The sequence below is a fragment of the Pteropus medius genome, unplaced genomic scaffold (assembly GCF_902729225.1).
Source record: "Pteropus medius unplaced genomic scaffold, Ma_sr-lr_union100, whole genome shotgun sequence".
Taxonomy (NCBI): domain Eukaryota; kingdom Metazoa; phylum Chordata; class Mammalia; order Chiroptera; family Pteropodidae; genus Pteropus; species Pteropus medius.
The window spans coordinates 369,637-396,062 of NW_024349564.1; the positions used below are offsets into that span (position 1 = coordinate 369,637).

The 26,426-nt window shown below is 37.7% G+C and overlaps 1 protein-coding gene across 1 annotated transcript in view; it reads right to left on the reverse strand.

Annotated features, from left to right (window-relative positions):
• Nucleotides 1-9,753, reverse strand: part of ZNF677 (zinc finger protein 677) — a 15,109-nt gene extending 5,356 nt beyond the window's left edge. The window contains exons 1-3 of the mRNA XM_039882894.1: nucleotides 9,628-9,753; nucleotides 7,265-7,330; nucleotides 3,562-3,688 (exon numbers count right to left, since the gene is read on the reverse strand). Coding sequence (XP_039738828.1) covers nucleotides 3,562-3,688; nucleotides 7,265-7,279 — 142 coding nt within the window. The 5' untranslated portion in view covers nucleotides 7,280-7,330; nucleotides 9,628-9,753. The remainder of the gene's footprint in view (nucleotides 1-3,561; nucleotides 3,689-7,264; nucleotides 7,331-9,627) is intronic.
• Between the last annotated feature and the right edge of the window lie 16,673 nt (nucleotides 9,754-26,426).

Here is a 26,426-nt window from a genome sequence, read left to right on the forward strand (position 1 = left end):
GGAAGGAAGGAAGGCAGGCTCATTCCGTGGGAACTATACTATGGGTATGAGGCAAAAGTGAAGGATATTAGAAAGGGAGAGAATGTGGTGTTACAGGAAGATTGTAAATTTACATCTACTCCAGTGATTTGCTCTAAACATTATTAAACAGAATATCCCACAAAATCCATTTCCAGGCAGATACTCAAGATATACACACATATATACTATTCCAGAAGACAGGTATAAAAATGTTCTTAGCAGGACCCAAAATCATCAAGAGGAGAATGGATGAATTCACTCTGTCTAAATACATGTGGATGCAATTAAACCACTGCAGAGTCCTGCAAGGAAGGGTGCTGCACATTGCTCCCCTGACGAGGACACAGAGGTTGTATGGTGGAAGTAAAGATAGCAGGAGGCTTTTGCCAAGGTTTAAACTCTTTGGAGATGTTATTATATTTGGTAAAAAATAATTTATGAACGACAGTACATATTTCTAAAAAACAGAAATTTACCAATTTTGGCAAGATTTTTTAATCTATGCTTGTTTGTTATATAAAAAAACCAGAAACTTGTTGGAATTTTAAAATTATTTGAAATCATATCCTTGGATCTTTTAATACTACAATCTGAGACATATAAGAGACATTAGGTAAGAAGTGATCTTCTTATGCATACAAGTGTTTGTACACACACAATTATTATTAGGAATCAATATAAACAAAAGTACTAAACTTTGAGTTCAGAAACATCAGAAAACTGTTCCCTTAAGATATATTACTACATGACCTAGAGCACAGAATCGTGTATGGAACGGAAGGGCGGTGTAAGGCGCAGCATTTAGCATACAATGTTTGGCAGTGCCATGGTGACCCACGGCAAAGGTCTACATGCAGAGATGTGGTCAGCAACATAAGCAGCCAGTAATACACAGAAAACAGGACAGGAACAGGATATATGTCAATAAGAATCAGGTGACTTTGTATGGAAATCAATTGAAAAAGAACACAGAGAACAAAATAGACTTCATGAATTAACTGAAATATATAATTAAAAGAACTTTAAGAAATTTTCTGGAAAATATATGCTTTAGAAGAAGTAATAATGAGGAATACATAGAGTGTAAAAATTGCCTTTGTTTCATTAAATAAAGATTTAAATATTAGGTTAGTATACCAAGATGTGCATGACGTAACCAGATGGCAAAAAATTGTTTGTATCAAAAGTCAGCAAAATTAAAACTCGAAGTTATTTTTAGAAAACTACTTATATGGAAATAGGAATGTATCTTACATAAAAAACGATGGCAAATCAATTGAATGGTATTTAAGTAATCCAGTACTAATTTTTTTTAAAAAATATGTTCTCAAGATATACAAAATTCTACAATTAAAAAATGCCATAGATTTATTTGAGGAAAATGTTTTCAAACAATGACTTCACAGCCCCAAATTGTAGATATAAAAACCACTGAGAGTATCATCAAATATATAGAACTGATGATTAAGTAAATAAAAAACAAGGTCACTAATAAAAAATTAGCAAGATGATAGTAGCAGTTGCTTAAAAAAAAATACAGTAGGGCTAAAAATGGAGGCATCATTCAACTTTACAAGCTCCCTCAATAAGATGTGTCAAAATCACATACGTTTAAGGTGAATAAACAAGAGCACACACACACACACGATGCACAATGTGGCATGAACAGTAGTTTGGTCCACAGTCTCATAGGTGTAAGGTTGTGAGCTTGGAAGGTGTTATCCTTAGGAAAAGTTGCTACACTTTTTATTGCCAGCTCAAAGATCATCATATTATATCTGATCAACAGTGTCACACCGCCCTAGGGAGACAATGTTAAATTCAAGAACTAGTTAAACCCAAGAAGTACAAGAACTAGAAAAACAACTGGAAGCATTTATCACTCAGGCTCTCCTGACACTTTCTATCTCAGTATCTGGGGACACAGTGACCACTCTTCCCAGAAGCACTTCTGTATGTAACGGGATATTATTGTAACATATTATTCAGTGTTCTCCTTCAAGAATTTTCTGTTGACCAGTAACCCCCTCTATAGGAGAGTCCATGAGAAGTTGTCTATCATCTAACGGTGGGTCATCACAGCAAATAAAGAGAACACAACTTTAGACTCTTGAAATCTGTATTTCGTAAGTCAAGTTTCAGGCAAAAATCTCAAAGAATAAGAAACCAGAAGACCACGGTCTTTCTATGGGCCTGACTATGCAGGGAGCTAGAAGATGGAGATAAATATAAGATGAGAGAGTAAAATAACAGGGTCAAATTGTGTGGGTTCTCAAGAAGGGGCTTTGCATTTCACTCAGGCTATAAAGTGAACATGTAGGAATCAGAGAGAGGATTTCAGTGTCAAGTCTTTACATTATCTCTGAGTTACAACCTCAAAAGACCCTCCCCATTCCTGTTACACACACACAGCAAAAAAGGAACTGAAGAAATGGCCAAGGGGCCAGAAGAGGCACAGAGGGCCTCTGATGAGCCCCAGGAAGTTTCCTAGAATCCCGGATACAATGGAAGAGCTATTTTGTTTCTCTATCTCCTGAGTTCATCCAAGGATATAAAAGGTAAATGATAACCGAACAGGTCTTGGGGTCAGGGCTACCAAGGCCTCAGCTCTGATCTATAGGGACTGAGAACCAAGAGAGATCAAGGGGAAAGAGGTCTCGCTAGAGACAGCCACCCCAGCCCCACTCAGACCAAGGCACCAAAATGGTCATGGGGGCCATGACAGTGTAGTAGGTTAGGATAAAGCCTTTCCCTGGGCTCTGCACAAGCTGGAGCATCATGGTAGGCCAGGAGTTTAAACGCCACACATTTCAATGACAGAGTGATAAGTGTGTCAATGTGTGTGCTTATATGTGGGAACACTTCCTTTGAGAGCTCTTAAGAAATGAACTTTTATTTTCCAACAGATCTTTCCCATTTAAGGAGAGTACCCAAACAGTATCTGATGACCAGGTCACTCTGTGCCCATCTGAACTCTTACTTGTGGTAAGAGTTCCCACCTGTCTGGGCTTTCCTGTTTTCCCTTCACTTTCAAGGTTCTTTCCCTTAACTGTCAGCTCGAGAGTATTTATTTAAAAAATCCAAACATGATACACTGTTCTTTTCCCAAACACATTTCTCGGTCCTTGTTCCACTAAGAGGACATTATGGTTCTAGAAGAGTATATAAAAAATCAGTAACTGCATCCTTCTGATTGCTGACAGAGGTCTTTTAAATATGTAAAATATCTACCACGTTCCCAAGAACTACTGAATCAAAAGCACAAGGGTAAAAACCACAGAATCAGATATTCTTAAAAATTTACCATAAGATTTTCTGCTTTTAATGTCTGCACCCAGCACTAATCAAGTAGTTATGAAGAAAGGGGAAATATAAAGTCTACATGCCACATGAGAATGCCTTTCCTTCTGGATCAAAACAGCTTCACTTTCCTAAGAACAGGAAGATGAAAGTCAGACAAGCACGTCAGGGGCTCCCAAGAGACTTGCAAGGAAAAACCCAGAAGATAGTGACCAATTTCTGGAGGGAAGTCAGCCTCACCCAGGGAGAGCAGGTTCCTGTAGTTCTCCGCCATCACGTCCCTGTACAAGGCCCTCTGAGCAGGATCCAGGCGTTCCCACTCCTCCGGAGAGAATTCTATAAATACATCCTTGAATGTCAACCATCTCTGAAAGGAAACTACATGTCACCAAGGGGACAGGGAGCGAGTTCTTATTTTAACACAAAAGACAGAAGTAGAGATGTGCAAAAACTAACTTGGTCGGAGTGAGTGTTCCAACTGATCCATGTTAGATAATCTTGAGGAATTTATATAGCTCTAATTTTTTTTAACTGAGTGAAATTCACATAATATAGTTAGCCACGTTAAAGTGCAGTTCAGTGGCGTTTAGTACTTTGACAATGTACAAATATCACATCTAGTTCAAAAACATTTTTATTAGCCCCAAAGGAAACTTTTACCCAGTAAGCAGCTGCTTCCCATTCTACCTCTCCCCGCAGTCTCCGGCAACAACTAATGCTTTCTATCCCTATGGATTTACCCATTCTGGATATTTCATACAAATGAAAGTATATGAATGGTGACCTTTTGAGTCTGATTTCTTTCACTTAGAATGATGTTTTTGGTTCATCTATGGTGTGGTATCAAGACTACCTTCCTTTTGTGACTGAATAACATTCAATTGTATGATTATTCCAAATTGTATTTGTTCATTCATGTGGTCACAGACTTTTGGGCTGTTTCTATCTTTTGGCTAATATTAACAGTACTGTTATGGACTTTCATGTACAAGTGTGTGTTTCAATATGTTTTCAAGTATTTTGGGTGGAATTCTACCTAGGTGTGGAATTACTGGGTCACAGTTTAATTTTTTAAGGTTATGCCACACTGTTTTCCAGAGTAGTTATACCATTTTAAGTGAAAGTTACTATTTGCATGGAATATCTTTTTCCATACTTTCTCTTTCAACCTATTCGTGTATCTAAAATGAGCCTTTTGTAGACAACATATAGTGGAATCATGTTTTGTTTTGTTTTTTAAGTCTCCTAATCTTTGCCTCTTAGTGCAGAGTTTAATTTGCATCTAAAAAAATGACTGATAAACAAAGAATACCCCTGCCATTTAGCCATTTGCTTTCCATGTCTAACACCTTTTTTGTTTTGTAATTCCTCCCTTCCATCATGTCTTTGTGTGCAAACAATTTGGATTCTCTTCATATTTACATTACAGAACTTTTTTATTTGTTTTCTTAGGGTTTGCCCTGGGGATTACATTTAAACTAATAATACTTTAGTTTCAGTTGACACTTAGCTTTAATAGCATGTAATAATTGCTGCTTTACTATCTCCCTTTATATTGTTATTGAAAAAAATTACTTTGTTGTATATTTTTCACTCAATAATAGATTTATAATTATTGTTAACACATTTCACTTTTAAGTCATATAGAAAAAAATAAGTTCAACTCAAAACTATAATTTAGGCTTTTATATTTACCTATATAGCTACCTTTACCAGAATACTTTTTTGTTCCTATGGTTTTGTGGTGCTGCAAGTGTCCTTTCATTTTGGCCTAAAGAACTCCATTTAGTACTTCATGTAGAAGTCTATCAGAGTGAAGTCCCTCAGCTTCTGTTTACTGAGAAATCTGGTAACTTCACTATCAGTTTTGAAGCATAGTTTGTCTAATTAATTACTGGTAGATTTTTTATCTTTCAAACTTTAAATATGTCATTCCACTTACTGGCCTCCATAATTTCTGATGAGAAATAGGCTATAAATCTCATTAATGATACCTGTTCGTGAGAAGTCTTAGTACTTTCCACATTCTCTTTTTGTCTTTTGTCTGATCAAGGACCCCTATGAATTTAACAACTTTAAGTTCATCGAGTTTCTTGGATGTATAATTTCATGATTTTTATAAATTTCGAAGGTTTTCAGCTCTTATTTATTCAAATATTCTTTCGGCCTTTTACTCTTTCTCCCTTCCTTCTGAGACTCCTATTAAGTGTACATTGGCACTGCTGACAGTATCCCAAAGTATTCTTAATCTTTGTTCACTTTTCTCCTATTTTTCTTTTGTTTCTACTCCTCAGACTGGATACTTTCAATTAACCTATGTTTAAGATCACCGATCTTTATTCTGACAGTCAATCTACCACTGAAACCCTCTACTGAATTTTTAATGTAAGTTAGTGTACTTTTCAGCCTCGGCATTTCTATTTCGCTCAGTTTCTATAATTTCCATCTTTATTGATATTTTCTATTTGTTGACACACAGTTATTCTAGTATTTCCTTTAGTTCTTGGTCCATGGTTTCCTTTAAGTCTTTGAGAATGTTTAAGACAGTGAGTTTAAAATCTTTATTTGGTAAGTGCAATGCCTGTGCTTCCTCAGGAACACCATCATTAACCCAGTTCTCGTGCTCAAGTTGCCCACCCTAAAGAAATCCTTAGAAAACTGTACTGAAGGCCTGCACAGGAGGAGCCACCGTGGCATTTGTAATAACAGTAAAAAATTGTAAAGACCTTATGTCTTCAAAACAAGAATGCTTCAATGAAAATTTAAGAAAGCAAGCTATCTCTATGCTTTCTAACATGAAAACAACTTCAAGATATATGGTATGTAAATATTTAAAGTTGCAGAATATCAAAGCAAAAAATTACTGAAGAATATTTTCTCAAATCACTTTACAATATATAAGCACGTTTTTAAAAGATGTGCCCTAAGGAAACTAACAATAGTTCCGATGGAGACAGTACGCAATGGTGGAAGATGTCAGGGAAGGAGATAGTTTACTTCTTAGTCTCTAAACTGTTATCATTTTGTGGAATTTTACCACAAAAATATATACATAGGATGTGTGTATATGTGTGTGTGTGTGTGCGTGTGCGTGTGCGTGTGTGTATATGTGTGTATATATATATATATATATATATATATATATATATATATATATATATCACTGAACGACGATTATTGGAATTAGAATTTTGCTGCAGTCTTGCTGGTGACAGAGAGAATTTTGCTCTTTTGTCTTGGCTAAAGTATAACCATTTTTATCTAAAACACCTGCAGCAAGAGTCTCTAAATGAATACCAGAGTTTGTGTGAGATGGGTGTGCAGTGAAGAATTTAAAGAATCCGTATTGTCAGGCAATTAGGTTGATGCAACATTTTAGATCTAATTAGTTAATAAAACACCCTCTCTATCCCTTCGTTTTAACTCTAACCTTCCATTCTATTCCAAATTATAAGTATTTTGGAGTTAGAAATATATTGATTTACTTCAACTTCAAATGCATTTATAAAATAAGACAACGCCAGTTTCCCCATCAGTCTTCTTTTCTAAGATTTTCGGGTATTATGCACATTAACACATCACTACATATGCGGTCTCTTTAATCCTGGCTTCTATAGAACCAAAAGGGCATCCAGATGGGGCCCCTGAATAATCCTTACTAACCAACCTGCTGACACCACAGAGCCTACTCCTCATCTGTAACACATGCCTGAGTCCATACCCCTTCACAGGATGATCACCTACAAGGAGCCTCTTCCCAAGTCCCATGTCACTGGGTTCCAGTGAGACGGAATCAGCATGGAGATGAGAAGAGATTAAGGGAAGGCCCTGTGTGTGAGTCAACATTTTAGGCACAGCAGTTTAGAGGCTGAGATTAATAAGTCCCAATGTGGCATTTTAGGCAGGAGAGAACAAATCCACCAACTATGAACCTGACTTTTACCTGGAAAAGAGCCATTCCTTCTTCTTTCCTCTTCTTCTGGGCTTCTTGCACGGATAGAACTATTCTCTGTGACACAAACATGTTGTTTAATATTTAGAATCCACATACCTACTTCCTCCACAACAAGGACACACACAAGGACCTTAATATGCCCACTAAAACAGGAGGAATGCAGGGAAAATGCACTCCTATACAGAGATCAACAAATGAGTTTTTCATTCATTTCTTCAGAAAGTGCTTCAGTCTTGCTGAAAACCTTATGCCCCACTACAACTGCACTGTGCTCACCCATCTGGCACTCAGCCAAAGGAAACTGCCTCATCAAAGTTCTTGGGTCCTCCATAGGTAGCCAAAATCCAATGGCTGGTCCATGAAGGATATGGAAGCCTGTCCCTTCCCTCAATCTGGACCAACTCCAAAGGGCCATCCCAGCTCAGAGCTCCCTGCTGTAGCTATACTGAGGACTTTAGGTTTTTGTCCTGAGGATGAGTAAGGGAAATCATAAGAAGGTTTAATGCCAGGAGATGACACAATCCAACCTGAGATTTACTCATGAAACAGAAAGGGAGAGAAGCAGAGAAAGGCAGGCCTCTGTCACTGAGCCTATGTCCCTGCCTCTTTTTTAATGGTGCTCATTATTTCTGGAAGACTTGAACTCATTTGAAATTTTAAGTGGGCACCATCTCCCAGAAAAATGCCAAATGCAGACACATGCCCAATTCTGGAAATTATTTCAGGGATCCCATTGGCTCACATTTCAGAAGTCCTTGTCTATTCTATCATCTTCATCTTACAGGTGCGTGCACTGAGGATCCGAGGGGGAGTAATTTTACCACGTTACCATGAAAAGATCTGAGTTCAGTGAGCAGAACTGGGTGTAAGTGAATTATGAAATAGTCCCCTGGACAGGGCAGTAGAAAGGCTTGTCCTAATTCCAGATTACCTTCCACATTCCTGAACAAGAAAGACTTCTCTTTCATGGATTTAGGCAAACCTAGGCATTTAATTACTCTTTTCCTGAAAAATATTTTTAAAATATAAAATTACAAAGTTTTTAATCCTGAACATGAAAGAGGGTCACCCGTGGAGATGTGCTCTGAACAATCTCTTCATCTCTGTTAGAACTAGTTCCACACTGCACGGAAAGGACAAAGGGGACTTGAGGGGAACAGTAACCTAGTTGGAGACTTTAGCTCAGAGCTAACTAATTTAACAGATCACTTAAGGGAAGAAAGAAGCTTCTGAATATTAAACAAACTGGTTAGAACAGGTTTGAGTAGTAAATGATTACCAACAACCTTACCAGACACAGAGTGAAACATGGTAAAGTTATGGTAAAATTACCAGACATCGAAGAATAGTTCCAATGTATGACAGAGTAGAAAGTATGTAAACCTCATAATCTGAAACTATGGGGGAAAACAATTTGGAAAATTTAAATATATCCAATAGAATCTTGGATTAAAGTTAAAACAAGTGTTAAAATACATCAAATTTAGGAAAGAATGACATCAGCCATAGGAGAAAAAAAAAAGGCAAAAGGGAAACAGTACTGTTCAATAATGTCAATTTTAAAAAGCACCATGTGATGACACTTTTCCCATTTCCTAAAGAGGATGAACTGGCATTAACTGCACTAATCTCTGTTGTCTGCATAAATAGGGGTTGCAATATTTAGAAAATGGAATAATTAGAAAATGCAGACGCCTCAAACACATAATTATGCAACTCTCTTCTGCATAATTCAACAAATCTTACATGAATTAGGTTACAGTACTTCAGTATTTAACATTCCACATCCAATCAACTCAATACTCACCTGGGTATAAGTCCCCTGCTTTCTGCACCACTGTCTTGTTTTCTGTATGTCGCTCTCCCTCTATCCTCTCTTTCCATACTTTGTTTCTGTTTCCCTCTCTGTAATCATCTTTTGCCTCTAAGCCTCCTCCTACAGTGTTCTGGCCTACTCTGTTGGAACCTGTTTCAACGCCTGCCATTCTTTCTCCCCCTATGTTCTGATGGGCCTGTAACTCCACACATTTGTCTGTGTTCCGCCTCCGCCCTCCCTAGGGGTGCTGGGAAAATGCACGTATCCACCTCCTGATTGAGGACAACCCCCGAGTAGGTCCAGCTAGGGGAGGGGAGTCAGGAGTCAGAAAAAGGTCTGGAGCAGGACTATCACCCAGCAGGCGGTTGGAGTCCACTTGGACCGTACGGAGAAAGTTTGGGGCAGGTTCCTGCCTCAGAACGATTTTAACTGGAAACCGACGGAGCGACAGGACTCAGCACGTCTTATGGCAATGCCAGAAGAGGCGAAAGGGACGAAGTCACAGCGAGAGAGACGATCGGGAATTTTAACTTACGAGAACGATCCCCAAAACGGGTATATGGGGGTGGGGAAGAGCTGAGGATGGCCAAGCGAAGGTTTTAGCTGGAATTCCGTGACTCGCCGGACGGTGCCCGATTCTCCCCGCGACCGGATTCCGGGTCCTCAAGAAACTGCGCAAGCGCGTGCGTAGCAGGGCAGGGCGGGGCCGAGGATGCTCTTCGCCGAGCGTGCGGGTGGGGGCGTGATGGGTTTGTGGACGCTGCTTTGTTCTTTTGTCCTCCCTTAGGTCAATCCCTAATCACTGCTCCTGGGTGCTTTTGCATTTGTCCCACGTGCATTGCAGCCAGGGTAGATATGGAAGTAGAGGTATGTGGGCCTCTATATTGCGATGGAGATAGTTCCTCTTAACAAAGTGAAAAAGGTTTGCATGCAAACCCTTTGGCGAGTGGATTGGGGCGCTTGTCTTGGGAGCAAAGAGGGAGGAGCGCTGTTACCTAGGGATGGGGGATCCGGTCATTTGACAAGGTGGTAGTTAGGGTCGGTAGATGGAGCCAGACAGTTACAGGTTTTCGTTTAATCAAGCAAGGGCTGGATTTGTCTTTGTTGGTGATGGAAACTAGAATGTAAAATGCTAAACTGTGCCTGTGCGGAGTCGGCAAATTTATAGTAACTTTGCACCAGAACATGATTTCCATTTCTGTTCCCCATACCGTTGGGAGGCTGAGGTGCCGTCCTAGGCTGGGTTCCTGGACTCTGGGGCCCGCCCTGCGCTGTGGGGGTGGAGGGCTGAGACACTGCTTTGAAAGAACAAAAAATTATGCTACCATGGATATAAATTAATTTTTTTCTTTAATTTCTTACTAATGCACACCTCAAATAACATTCCATACATATTGGAATCCTGTGTTTGCTTGTCATTAATTACTAAATATAACTAATTTCAATTTTTAAAATATTCTCTGTTATTTGGAACACTTTAATTTAAAAATTAAATTAGATATTTTGACCATTTTATTTTCTGTTTCTGAATGTTTGCATAAGGATGTTAATTCTTTGATTTTTGTCAGGACTAATTTTTTATGGTTATATATAAAAGTAATATATACTTATAAAAGTATATATACTTAGGATTAGATTCACCCATTTTGTACTATTATTCACAACACTGGTTCAATTTTATTCTACAGTCTTCTGTATCAGCTTTTGTAAATAACTATATTTTACTCCTCTTTGAGGGTTGTATTATGAGTATCTCTTAGTTTTTAACCTAGAAATGAGAGCATACATTTAAAAATTATAATGCAGGTTTATATAATACTTTTTGTGTTCTCACATTATCTATTTTATGCAAGAGTTAAATAGGTCCATCTCAGTAATGGAGAAAGGTTTTCATTCAATTTTTCTACTGTGTGATTTTAAATATTTCAAGATTTCCTCTTAAATACTGCATTGTATAACCAACACAAACAACAGTGTCCTTTGTCAGGTCGTTAAGGTTTTATGTGTGAGTGAAAGATCACCTGGAAAATGGTGACTGAAACAAGTAGGAGGTTTGCCATCTCACACAATAGGGTGTCTAGAGGTTGCACTTCAGGATGTGACAGGTGTGTATGAAGTAGGCAAAGACCCAACCTTCTTCTCTCTACCTACTCTACCCCCATTATTGCAAAGCTGTTAATGTGGCAAGACCACTGCTGTAAGACAAAAAACGGGGAAGCCTTAGAGGTAACCTCCCTTCCCTTAATAGGGTGGCCTTTTATGCTCCTCCACTCAGTCTGATGTGCCCACCTTTGTCGGCCTACTTCTACCACTGGTAAAGATTTCTCATCCAACTTCTGTCCTTTCACTCTTGTTTCTCCAAGTCTTCCAGTTCTATCCTATAGTTTGCTCTCATTTTTCTCCTCCCCACAGTCTTCTCTATTACCCTTCAGTCTGTTTCTGTCCCCCACCCGGATATTCACAGGCATGGAATGAAGATGTCACTTGCCTGGAAGAACAGTTTCATTAGGGCATCAGGAATGTAAACATACCATGGCAAGCACAGCCAGTGGGATGTGACTTTTGCAGTGTCACCAAACAGGTGCAGGTCACCTCTCCAGGACAGGGGTCTGGAGCCTCCCCAAGGCAGTGAGTACAGAGTTGAGGACTATGGAGGTGGAGGAGCTGACTTGAAAAGACACGGATGGGGGTGGGGTGTTAGAAGAGGGGCAGGGTCTTCAGAATTCCTGGGCCACAAGTAGAGCACCAGGGCTATTTCTTCACTCCAGGGAGTGAAGCTGAGGATGGGGTTGTTGCACAAAAGAATGCACCTTCTGCTTGAACACTTTATCCAACCTGGTTGGGGGGAGGGTGCTGGGGTGTGGAGGGGGAAGGGAATAAAGGATTTTGAGCAGGAAAATGATGTGGCAGGCTGTGCATCCAAATGGCAATGGCTGGAATGGAAAATGATTCTCTAATGCTGGTGTATGAAGGTCTTAATGGAAACAGTTACAGTTTCCTACTGAGTACATCCTTATCTATGAATTTGGGTGGGACAGTTTTCCATCTTTATATAAGGAGGAAGGAATTAAGGAAATGGTTACATTACAAAACGAGTTTCAAGTACCAGATATTAGCCAAGAAATATCTTGTGAGATATAAATATCTAGTTTAAAACTATTCTCTCATTAACCAAGCTTATAATTTCAATTTATAAAATATGCATATTTTCAATCTAGAGATTCTGTTATGTGTCTTATATTTTAATTTTCCACACATCTTGCCTTTTGCTAATACTTAAGCAATCTGATTAAACAGATTCGTTTATTATTTGAAATTAGTAATATTTAGTTTCTACACTAACTTGTCACATTTCAGTGTTTCAAGTTTCACAGTTTAGGGCATGACATAGTATTATTGGTTTTTATGGTAGAGTCATTCCATTTGTATCATAAAAGTAAATTAACAGTTCTGTTGCTAATACAGTATAAAGCTAATAGTGCATTCTTTAAACGCAATTTGTCATGGAGCAAGACCCTAGAATTATACTTCAGTCAGTGCATCTGCCTTTTACTGAGATATTTATTTATTCATGATTGTTATTGCTCTATGTAATAAGTCTTTAAACATAAATAAAACCTTATATATTAGAAAAAATAAAATCAAATACTACCTAAAACAGAAACAAATTAATAGATACAGAGAACATTTTGATGGTTTCCAGATGGTAAGGGGATTGAGAGGAGTGAGTGAAAAAGGGGAAAAGATTAAGAAGTACAAATTGGTTGTTATAAAATAGTCATGGGATACAAAGTGTAGCATAAGGAATATAGTCAATAATATTGTAATAATTATGTATGGTGTCAGATGCAGGGTGATCACTTTGTACGTTATGTAAATGTCTACTATGCTGTATACCTGAAACAAATATAATGTATCTCAACTGTAATTGAAAAATAAATATATATATATTTTTTAAAAAGTGAGCTGGGATGGGGCCACTAAAAAAAGTACTGAAAACATAAATATGCAGTACAATAATTTATTACATGGTGAATATCCATATAACCACGGCCTAGGAAAAAGAAACTCATATAACTCAATAAGAAAAGAATAAATAATCTAATCAAAATAGGCAGAGGACACAAAAAGACATTTCTCCAAAGAAGACCAAGAGATGACCGACAAACATAAAAAGATGCTCAACATTACTAATCATCAGGGAATGCAAAGCAAAACCACAATGCAATATCACCTTATACCAGTCAGAATGGCTGTTATCAAAATGTCCACAAATAACACGTTGGTGAGGATGTGGAGAAAAGAGAGCCCTTGGGCACTATTGGTGGGACTGCAAACTTGCACGGCCCCTAAGGAAGACAGTATGAACATTCCTCAAAAACTACAAATAGATATACCATATGACCTAGCAATCCTCTTCTGGATATTTATCCAAAGAAAACAAAACTCTAATTCAAAAATATATATGCACCCCTATATTCATTGTAGCATTATTTATAATAGCTAAACTATGGAAGCAACCTAGGTGTCTGCTAGATGAATGAATAAAGAAGATGTGTATACACATCTATGGAATATGTGTGTGTGTATATATACACACACACGCACACACATGCACACAATGGAATATTGCAGAACAATAAAAAATGAAATCTTACTATTTGTGACAACATGGATGGTTCTAGAGGGTATCATGCTAAGTGAAATACATTAGGCAGAGAAAGACAAATACCATATGGTTTCACTTATATGTGGAATCTAAAAAGCAAATGAAACAAAACAAAGATAGATTCATAGAGAACAAAGGGATGATTACCAGAAGGGCAGGATTTGGGGTAGGTGAAAAGGGGAAGGGGAATGTTGTCAATAATACTGTGATAAGTTTACATGACGATAGATGATTACTAGAATTAGTGGGGTGATCACACTGTAAGGTATAAAAATGTTGAATCACTATATTGTCCACCTGAAACTAATATAACCAATATAATTATATACTAACTACACTTGAGTAAATTTTAAAAACATCAAGGAAATGCTTCATCACAAAAGCTGTCATTGTCTGGGAGGACTCCTTTAAACAGAATGATTAAGGAGTTGGCTACAGTCAGGTGCTTGAATCAAATCTGTGGATCTTAATATGCATTTAGTGAAGTAAAGGAAGAGAGAATGACAAAGATATAACCTCCCTAGAATTCCCTCTATATAGTCTGTGATAAGAAGATAATTTGTGTGGACAAATTTCTGAAGGCCTCTGTGTCAGTTCCTGGGGACTGGTATTTGAATTCAGAGCCAGAGGACCCTGCATGAAAACAAGGGGAATGGGCTACATTTCTCAAAACCAAAATCCAGTGCTCTCCATCTACATACTTTTCATTTACACTTAAAACAGTTTTAAGTTTTCATTAAAAGTCTTCCAAGAGTTAAATGTATGACCTTTCAGATAGTATCTGATGAAATCAGTCCTATGAAATCCATAATACCTTCTTTATTCTTCACATCTATGAGGCAGGCATTGATATTATTTTCATTGTAAAGAAGAGGAAAATTTAGGCAGAGAGGTTAAGTGATTTGTCTAATTCACATCTTGGTTAGTGGCATAGTGGGGATTTGAATATGGCAGGAGTAGTAAAGGGTCATGCATTTAACCACGATGCTGTACCAAGGAAGCTAGTTATCTGTATTCTTCAAATAATCCAAATCTATTTTGTGTATGTTTTTACAGCTTGTCATTTTATTTTAGACTGGCAGTATTTTATTTTGAAGTTTGGTTGTAAAATATCTCCATTTATGTGTAAACTTTATAAACCAATATCAATTGTGAATAAAGATTTAAATTTAAAGGTCATGATAAAATGTAGATGTATTGCTGTAGTTTAATCCTGTAGGTACCTGCCCCATAGCAAATGGGATTTAATGAATTTAAAGTTGTCTTTCTCTTTTTCTTGATCCCTGAAGGCAGACAGGGTCTCAGATGAAGGGAGCAGGAAATACTGTGGTCTAACACAAGAAGGCTCACAGATCTCACTGGATGCTCTGCTCTCCATAGAAGTTTTTCTATTTTAAAGTGATTTCTTTCCTCAGACCACTGAGCTGCGGCATCATTTAAGTTATGAGTAGACAAATGGAACCAAATTACATGAGGATAATTTTCAGAGATATAAATAAAAGAAAGAGTACGATGACAATTATTTTGATTAGAAACCACTGGCCTTATTTGCACAACACAGTGACAATTGATTTGGAAGTCTAAATGGTATGGAAGCTTTTAGCAAAACAGACTTTACAAATATTTACCCTTCACTTCCAATAGGTATAGAAATTCTACACAGAACAATAACAACTGAAACAGAAGTTTGAGTCTCTCACAAATGAAAGCATGGTTTTACCGGCAGGATCAGATGATTTAACATGCAGGTTTTACAATTCCTTTAATTACCAGAAAAGCCAATGTTACATCCTCATTTCCACAGTATTTAATGGTGACCATGGTCTCCTACCCTTATTTTTTGCAGTATTTTTAGTAATGAGAGTTGATTCTCTTTGTAATTTACTAAGAAATGTAAAAAATGAGTTCAAACTATTCTTTGTTTTTTCCTACAAACAAATGCACATTTTGATCCAAGTCTCCTATCAAATTCCCCCAATTTTCAAGTCAGGGATTAGAGTTATAGTGGTGGACAATCCCCAGTCCACACACATACACTTATACACCCTTACACTAAGATGCAAACACACTTGTGCATGCACACCCACACAAATACACAGTCACATGCACTCACACATATATACACTCATGTACCTTCCCTAACAAACTCACACTTATTCACAACTTGGTACATAATGAACACACATATTTAGAAACTCTATGACATGCACACACAAACTCACACAGTTGCACTCTCATTCATTAAGTCACACACCAGCAGCAGCATGTGCATGTGTATCTCAATAAGGTGTTCATATATGGAATAGTGGTATCCCTAGTTTTGTCGATGACTGAAAACCTTTCCATTTCTACTCTTCCCACTCCTACTACAACCCACAAAAGTGTTATTTACAATGTGCAACATTTATTAAACAGTGCTGTGAGCATTGCCACTTCAGGTCAAGGTACACAGCTGCAAAATTGTAATTCTGGGGAGTGACCATGTGTATTCGTGATAGAGTGAAGTAAAACAGAACAGGAGGCATAAATAGGATGAAGAGTGTATAGGTACGTAGGGAGACAGAAGAGGTAAGAGGAGAAAGAGATGGAAGAAGGATGAAAGGCACAGAAAGGTTAAAGTCACCGAGTGATCAAAGGATGGGATTTAAGGATACAAGGGGTAAAGTGTGCTGGGTGGATACATGATTAGGGATCGTGGCAATAAAAGGGTTAATAAGGATAGTAAGATGCGTAAAAAGCAAGAGTGGGTAAAAGGGACCTGCGACTTATCTGTGAGAGAGTAAAGAATATGATAAGTCAAGACAAATAGTGGCCCAAGGCAAAGATGGAGGGTAGAAGGGAGATGGGTCCTGGGGGTAGGAGGGAATGGGATCAGGGAAGCAAACTGAACAGGGTGATGAAGCAAGCAGGGCAGGTTGGTGGGCATGATAAGCTAAAGGACCTACAACGAAAGGGCAGGGATTGTAGGACTGGGATAGTTATTGGACTAATAAGGTAGTAAAGGAAGCTCTATAGTTGAGGACTGGGGAATTTGAGATCAAAGGGCATCCAGGACGTGGGAAACAGGCTGAGATCACTGGAATGAGATGGTGGATTTAGGGCCATAGAAGAGAGAATGGAGGTGGGTGCATTTAAGGGAGACGGAAGGTAGAAGTGTTTGTCTGTGGTCCCAGGAAACAAGGGGTTAGAGGTTTTGTAAATTCTGAGGTTAAAGAGTGCACAGGATTGAACAATGATAGAAATATGGGAGAGTCAGATGATGGGGGACCTGGTGAAGTTCTAGGGGATGGCTAAAGGTCCTGAAGGGGAGCAGTGCCCTCAACCACCTCCCATGTGACAACCAGCAAAGTGTTCTCTATAAGTTTGTTTCTGTTTAGTTTATTCATTTGTTTTGTTCTTTGGATTACACATATAAGTGAAATCATATGGTATTTGTATTTCTCTGTCAGACTTACTCCAATCAGCACAATACCCTCTAGGACCATCCATGTTGTTGCAGATGGCAAAATTTCATTCTTTCTAGGGCTGAGTAATATTTCATTGCATATGTGTACCACCTCTTCTTTATCTATTCACTCACTGATGAACACCCAGGTTGCCTCCATATCCTGGCTACTGTGAATAATGCTGTAAAGAAAATATGGAATTACATGTCCCTTTAAAATAGTGTTTTAGATGTCTTCAGATAAATACCAAGAAGTGGAATTACTGGGACCTTCTTTGTCTCTTGTTATATACCCTTTGTTTAAAGTCTTATTTGTCTGGTATAAGTATTGCTACCACAGTTTTTTTTTTTTTTTTCAGTTTCCATTTTCATGAAATACCTTTTTCCATCCTCTTACTTTCAGTCTGTATGAGCCTTTCAATCTGAAGTGGGTCTCTTGTAGACAGCATATGTAAGGGTCTTCTTTTCTTATCCATTTAGCCATCATATGTCCTTTTTCTAAAATTAATTAAATTTTATGGTGACATGGTTAACGAAATACAAGTTTCATCCGTACATTTTAACAATAAAACATATATATATTTACACTGTGTGTTTACCTCTCATTGTTAGATTTCTGTCATCACATATATACTCCCTTTACCCTGTCTGCCTCCACCGTACCCCCACCCACTACTCTCTAGCAGCCTCTAGTCTATTGTCCATGTCCATGTGTCTGTTTGTCCTTTTCATTTGTTGCTTCTGGATTTATATGCCACATATAAGTGATATCATGTGGTTTTCAACTTTTTCTGTCTGGCTTATTTCCCTTAGCATGATTATCTCAAGGTCCATGCATGTTGTCGCAAATGGCAGTATTCCATCTCTTCTTATGGCTGAGTAATATTCCATCGTATATATGTACTACTGCTTCTTTATCCAATCATCTATCATAGAATACTTCGTTTGCTTCCATGTCCTGGCTACCGCGAATAATGTTGCTGTGAACATCGGTGCGCAAATATCTTTTTGGATGTGGGTTTTCAAGTCTTTGGGGTAAATACTCAGTAGAGGGATTGCTGGATCATATGGTAGATCAATTCTTAGTTTTTTAAGGAAGCTCCATACTGTTTTTCATAGTGCCTGTACCAATTAGCAGTCCCAACAGCTGTGTATGAGGGTTCCTTTTTCTCTGCATCCTCTCTACCATTTGTTATTACTTGTCCTGTTGATAACAGCTATTCTAACAGGTATGAGATGGTACCTCACTGTGGTTTTGATTTGCATTTCTCTAATAGCTGGCGATGTTGAGTATCCTTTCATATGTTTGTTGGCCATTGTATGTCCTCTAGGGAGAAGGGTCTGTTCAGGTCCTCTGCCCATTTCTTGAATGGATCATTTGTTTTTTTGTTGTTATTGAGTCGTATGAGTTATTTGTATATTTTGGATATTAGGCCCTCATCAGAGACATTGCTTGCAAATATATTTTCCCATTAGGATGGTTGTCTCTTTACCTTGTTGAAGATTTCCTTTGCTGAGCAGAAGCTTTTTAGTTTGATGTAGTCTCACTCATTTATTTTTGCTTTTACTTCCCTTGCCTTTGAGGTCAAATTCATAAAATCCTCTTTTAAGTCCAAGGTCCTTGGGTTTAGTTCCTATGTTTTCTTCTATGCATTTTATTGATTCAGGTCTTATATTCAAGTCCTTAATTGATTTTGAGTTAGTTTTGGTGTGTGGTGATAGACAACAGTCTAGTTTCATTCTTTTGCAGGTGGCTTTCCAGTTTTCCCAGCACTGTTTATTGAAATGGCTTTCCTTTTTCCCCTGTATGTTTTTGGCTTTTTTCTCAAAAATTATTTGCCCATATGAATATGGGTTTACTTCTGGAGTCTCGATTCTGTTCCACTGGTCCATATGTCTGTTTTTCTGCCAATACCATGCCATTTTGCTTACTGTCGATTTGTAGTATAATTGGAAGTTGGGCAGAATGATGTCTCTAGCTTCGTTCTTTTTTTCTCAGGATGGCTTTGGCAATTCGGGATCTTTTGTGCTTCCATACGAATCTGACGATTTTTTGTTCTATTTCTTTAAAAAATGCTGATGGGATTTTGATGGGGATTGCATTAAATCTGTATAATGCTTTAGGTAATATGGTCATTTTAACTATGTTGATTCTTCCAATCCAATAACATGGAATATCTTTACATTTCTTTGTATCTTCTTCATGTCTTTTAATAGGCTCTTCTAGTTTTCATTATATAGGTCCTTCACATGTTTCGTTAAATTTATTCCTAGTTTTTTTTTTCTTGCAATTGCAAAAGAAATTATTTTTCTCCACTTCTTTACTGACTGTTCATTATTAGAGTATAGGAAAGCTATACTCTGGATTTTTGAACATTGATTTTGTATCCAGAAAATTTACTGTATTTGCTTATTGTTTCTAGAAGTGTTCTTATGGACTCTTTAGGGTTTTCTACAAAGAGAATAATGTCAACCACAAATAGTGACAGTTTGACTTCTTTGTTTCCTATTTAGATGCCTTTTATATCTTTCTCTTGTCTGATTGCACTCACTAGGACCTCCAATGTTTTATTTAATAACAGCAGCAATAGTGGACAGCCTTGCCTTGTTCCTGATCTTAGAGTGAAGGATTTTAGTTTTTCACCATTAGGTATAATGTTGGCTGAGGATTTGTCATAGATGGCTTTTATTATGTTAAGGTACTTTCCTTCTATATCCATTTTGTTTAGTGTTTTGATCATAAATGGATGCTGTATCTCATTGAAGGCTTTCTCTGCATTTATTGATAGGATCATATGATTCTTACTGTTTAATTTGTTATTTGGTGTATCACGTTAATTGATTTGCATATACTGAACTATCCCTGTGCGCCTGGGATGAAGCCCACTTGATCATGGTGTATAATCCTTTTAATATGTTGCTGTATTCAGTTCACTAGTACCTTATTTAGGAGTTTTGCATCTGTGTTCATGAGAATTATTGGTCTGTAGTTGTCTTTTTTTGTGTTATCTTTTCCAGGTTTGGGTACGAGGGTGATATTGGCCTCATAAAATTAGATGGGAAGTATTGCCTCATCTTCGATTTTTTGGAAGAGTTTGAGGAGAATAGGTATTAAATCTTCTTTGAATGTTAGGTAGAATTCACTGGTGAAGCCATCTAGTCCTGGACTTTGACTTTTTGGTAGGTTTTTGATGATTGTTTCAATTTCCATACTGCTGATCGGTCTATTTAGATTTTCCAGTTGTTCTTGATTCAGTCTAGGAAGATTTTATTTTTCTAAGTACTAGTCTATTTCTTCTAGGTTATTCAATTTGGTGATACATACTTTTTCATAATATTCTTGTATGATCCTTTGTATTTCTGCGATGTTAGTGGTAATTTCTCCTCTTTCATCCCTGATTTTGATTATTTGTGTCCTTTCTCTTTTTTCTTTAGTGAGTCTAGCCAGGGGTTTGTCAATTTTATTAACCTTCTCAACGAACCAGCTCTTTGTTGCATTTATTTCTTCCATTGTTATATATATATAACTATATATATATATATATAACTATATATAACTATATATATATAACTATATATATATAACTATATATATAGTTATATATATATAGTTATATATAGTTATATATATAACTATATATATAACATTATATATATATAACAATATATATATAACATTGTTATATATATAGTTTTATATATGGTATATATATATTTTTTTTTTTCATTTATTTCTGCTCCAATTTTGATTATTTCTTTCCTTCTGCTGACTTTAGGCTTCATTTGTTCTTCCTTTTCTTTTTTTTTTTGGATGAAGGGTTAGGTGGTTTATTTGAGCTTGTTCTTCTTTTTGGAAGTAGGCCTGTAATGATATGAACTTTACTCTTATTACCGCATCAACCATGTCTCCCAAATTTTGATATGTTGTACTATCATTATCATTCGTTTTTATGTATCTCTTGATTTCTCTTTTTATTTCTTCTCTGACCCAGTTATTCTTCAGTAGCATGTTATTTAATCTCTATATATTTGTGGTTTTTCCAGCTTTCTTTTTACTGTTGATCTGCAGCTTCAAAGCATTATGATTAGTGAATATGGTTGGTATTTCAACCTTCTTATATTTGTTGAGGCCATCTCTGTGTCCCAGTATATGGTCAATCCTTGAGTATGTTCCATGTGCACTAGAGAAGAAAGTAAAAGCAGCTGTTTTGGAATGGATGGCTCTGTAAATACTAATTATGTCCAGTTGGTCTAATGTGTCATTTAAGGATGTTATTTCCTTATTGATTTTCTGCTGGATGATCTGTCCATCTCCGACAGTGGGGTATTTAGGTCTCCTACTATGATAGTGTTTTGGTCTGTTTCTCTCTTTAGTTCTGTTAGTAATTGCTTTATATATTCCAGTGCTCCCTGATTGGGAGCATAGATATTAATAAGTGTTATGTCTTCTTGGTGCATGATTCCCTTTATCATTATGAAGTGTCCCTCAGTATCTTTCTTTACCGTTTTGATTTTGAAGTCTGTTTCATCTGATATTAGTACCACGACTCCTGCTTTTCTCTGAATGCCATTTGCTTGAAATATCGTTTTCCACCCTTTCACTTTGAGTCTCTATTTGTCTTTGGACTGAGATGTGTCTCCTGGAGGCAGCATATGATTGGGTTTTGGTTTTTTTTTTTTTTTTGATCCATTCTGTAACCTGTGCCTTTGTATTGTTGAGTTCATTCCATTTACATTTAGGTTGATTTTTGAAATATGAAGTATTCCTATAGCCATTTTATCTTTTTCTTTCTGGTAGCTCGGTATTGTCATTGCTTCCTTGTCCTTGTGTTTCTGTTTTCTTCATCTTGGTTGGCTTTTGTGAATTTTCCCTCTGGTTCTTCTTGTTTTATGTTTTATACTTCAGTTCTGAATCCTTGGCATGTGGTTACCATTATGGATATGTAAAGAATAGTTATATACAGTCGTCCATTTTCTTCTGTGCATGCCTTATCTTTATTCCCCTTTGTGAATTTGGATCTTTGAATCCTCTTTTCAGGTATTTTCATCTCAATTTGTCCCTATGTATGCCAAATGTTCATGACTATCTTGCTATAGCAAATCTCCTTTTATTAAGCTTATAATGCCCTGTTCTTAGTAAGGGTTGTACTCCTCTGTTTCAATCCACCTGCTAGACACCTTACTCTTAATTATGTATTTTTTTTGTCATTTTGTTTTAGGTGTGCTGACCCCTTTCAGTATTTCCTGTAATGCATGCCTCTTAGTGGAGAAGACCCTTTATTTTTGTATGTCTGTAAAGGTCTTTATTTCTCCATTATATCTAAAGGAAAGCTTTGCTGGATACATTATCCTTGGCTGGTAGTTCCTTTCACTTAATAGTTTGAAGTGAAACTATTTCTGGCTTGTAAGGTTTGTGCTGAGAAATCTGATGATAATCTAATGGGTTTTCCTTTATAGGTTACCATCTTTATTCCCTGGTTTCCCTGAGAATTCTGTCTTTGTCATTGATTTTTGATAATTTTAATACAATGTATCTTGGTGAAGGCCTCTTTGTGTTGAGATAATTTGGTGTTCTGTCTTGAATTCCAAGCTTCATCTCATTACTTAGATTTGGGAATTTCTCATCAACTATTTGTCTGAAAATGTTTTCTAGTCCCTGCTCCTTTTCCTCACCTTCAAGTATCCCCATTATTCTTATGTTTCTTCTCCTGATGGCATCAGCTAGTTTTTGTATTTCTCTTTCAATATTTTTCATTCCTCAATTTCTCTCTTCTTCTGATTTATTTCTAGATTTCTGTCTTCGATATCACTGATCCTTTCTTCCATTTGATCAACTCTATTTCCTAAGCTTGCTATTTCATATTTCATCTCTTGCATTGTTTTTTGTTTTTTGTTTTTTTAATCTCCAGAAGTTCTATTTGGTTCTTTTTGAGGGTTTCAATTTCTTTGCTTAAAAACTCATTCTGCTTATCTAGTTGTTTTTTCAATTCTTAAAATTGTTGATATGACTCGTTTCAGATCTCACTGAGTTTTTCAGAAGTATCATCCTGAATTCTGTCATTTAAGTCTCATATTTCTATGTCTGTAAGCTTATTTTCTGGAGATTTTTCTCTTTTCTTCTGAGATGCCTTGTCACCTTGGTTGTTCATGGTGTTTAATGGACTACTTGTCCATCTGTGCATTAATGGAAGTGTATTTTGCTTCTTTTCTGGAAAGAAGATTTATTATATAAAGGTCTCTCTTTAACTTGTTGCAAAGAAGGCGCTTTCTTTTGGTTTTCTGTTGGTGGCATCTAAGTCTCTTGGATCCTTATAAAGCCTTAATTATGCCTTTTTTTTTTCCTTATAGATGTTTAATCATGCTCGCTACCCCCAGTCTTAGTCCTTATCAGTGTTAGCGACAGTTTCGGATTCCCCTGGGGCTCTGCAGTGTTTGGTCTCGGAAGATATGGGTGGTGGTGGGGTACTCTGGTTTGGGGGATAGGGGCTGTGGCTCAGCCTTGGTTTTGCAACCACAGCTGGTAAAAATCAACTGTTGTTTCTCTGCCATCCCCGCTTCTCTGCTTTCTGTCCTGATGACTGAGCACTGCTGCCGGCCATGTGGAGCTCACAGCTCTCCCAGGCATAGCTGTCCAGGGAATTCGCCGCACCTTCACCCCTCCCCCTCCTCCTGCAGGGAGCTCTGGCTATGAGAGGCAGCTTCTTTGTTTTTCCCAGTCCACCCCTGACACCTGGGGTTCTGAGCTGTGGTAGCTATAATGTGCAGATCCCATGCTCAAACATGCTGGTGTATAGTTTGGGTGTTTTTTTTTGTTGAGTTTTAGACTTTCACTCCATCATGTTTCTGATGTCACTCTGGCAATCTTTCACTCCGTCATGTTTCTGATGTCACTCTGGCAATATCTTTTTCTATCTCCTTCCTTTTCATCTATGTGTGTCTTTTAATCTGAAGTGAGTGTCTTGTATGAAGCATATGTAAGGGGTTTTTTTTTTTTTCCTTATCCATTCAGCTTCCCTATCTTTTGATTGGAGCACTTAATTCTTTTCCATTTGAGATACTTGTTGAGAGGAACATAGTTATTACCATTCTTTCTACCTGTTTTTGACTCGTTTTTTCTTCTTAAGGAAACTCCTCTAACATTTCCTGTAATACTGGCTTGGTGTTGATGAATTCCTTTAGCTTATTTTAGTCTGGGAAGCTCTTTATCTGTCCTTTGACTCTAAATGATAGCTTTGCTGGATAAAGTATTTCTGGTGATAGATCCTGGGTTTTCAACACTGACTATTTTGTGCCAAGCCCTTCTGTCCTGCATAGTTTCTTTTTATAAATCAGTCTTAGGGGTGCTTCCTTGTAGCTAACTAGCTATTTTTCTCTTGCTGCTTTTAAGGTTCTCTCTTTCTATTTATTCTTTGGCATTTTAATTACGATGTGTCTTCATGTGGGCCTCTTTGGGTTCCTCTTTCTTGGGACTCTCTGAGCTTCCTGGGGTTTTAACATGGATATGGATATTTTTAAATTTAATAGTGTCCCATAGGCTCCTTAAATTATTATTATATTCTTGGCTTTTTTCTTGCCATGTGATCGAGTGTCCTCGGCTTTCCCATCCTCTATTTCGGTAGTTCGGTCCTCTTTTTTTTTTTTCATTCTGTTTATTCCATTTAATGTACTTTTCATCTCAGATAATGTGTTCTTTATTTCTGATTGGTTCCCTTTTATAATTTCCATTTTTATGTTTATCTCTTTGTTAAAGTTCTGAGTTCTTCTACACTTCCCATAAGTTCACTGAGCATATTTATAACTGTGTTTTGAACTCTGCATCTGTTAGATTGCTTGACTCCATTATTCCTGGATTTCTGTTCTGTTCTCTCATATGGTTTCTGCTTCTTTGTCTTCCCATTTTGGCTGCCTTTCTGTGTCTTTGTACTAAGCAAAGCTCCTATGTTTCCTGGTCTTATTAGTGTGGATTTGTGTAGTAGGTGTCCAGTGGCACAGTCCTGAGAGGGGTTTAGCTACAGGCCAAATTTAGCCCAAGCCTGTGCCCCTCCAAGGTCACTTGTTAAGATTCAGTGAGCAATCCACAGATGCTGTGCTTATAGTTGCCTCAAGAAACCAAACCAGAAACAGAGGCCAGCTGCCACCAGTGTGAGCCTTAGCACTCTTCAACAGGGAGCACCAGACTCATCAAGACACACCTGGATGTGGCTTGGGTGGAGCAGCGAGTTGAGGGAGGTGAACTTTCAGAGAATTCTCTGGGCAGAGTGATGTCTGTTATCCAGTTTGATGATATCTCAGCTATGTTGGCACTGTATCCGCTGCATCACCCTTGTGGTACTTGGGGTCAGGGAGAAGCATGTGAATTTGAAATTCTTGCTTCCAGTTTTACAATGAATAAAAGTTCTTTTGTGTTTGATCCAGGAGTCTCATGCCTTCTGCTAGCAGCCATGAAACTGGCAAGCTAATTTTTTTGGCTTGCAAATCATATAAAATCTAAGATCCTTCACATTTCTTGACAGTCTTGGTGATGATGATGAGATGATGAGAGATACATGACTTTTTGGAAAGGGAAAGGACAAGATCCCTTTATGGGCCTAATTAGGGAATAAGATAAGGCTCCCCAGGACCAAGAACAAATTCTCTCACCTAAGTGGTGGGCAAGGGTCCTACCTGTGAATAAGGTTGATACATGAGAGGCAGGACTGAAACAAGAATCCGAATGTGCTTTGGTTTTTGTTCAGTCTGCCCTTGGCGGAGAAGAAAAGGTCAAGTAGTATTGTTCATTCTTCTCCTGATGGGAAGGAATTCCCAAAGCTGATATAGTGATTTATTTGGGTGAATCAACATTATAAGTTCATATTGTTTAGCTGCAGGCAGCCAGTAGCCTACTAGAAACCAAAAGGAAATGTGCCTTGGTAGGCCTTTCTTATGAGAACATTGTCACTCTCTCCTTCTGCTCCTCCTGATGTCTCTCTTGGTCCACCACCTGACTTCAGCAGCTTAAAGCAACAACCTGAACATGCTAGGGAATGTGGGGGAGGGAGGCCCTCAACCTTGTATAGCTCTGTTGGATACAGGTGACATGACACCATCTTACATGGTCACCTGAGAGGAGCAGAGGTTAAGTGTAGGTGCGGGTGAAAGTGCCAAGGACTGTGAGGTCAATTGTTGCTGCAAATAGCCAGGAAGAAAGAAACCCCTAAACCAGGACCTTCTTCGGGCTTTG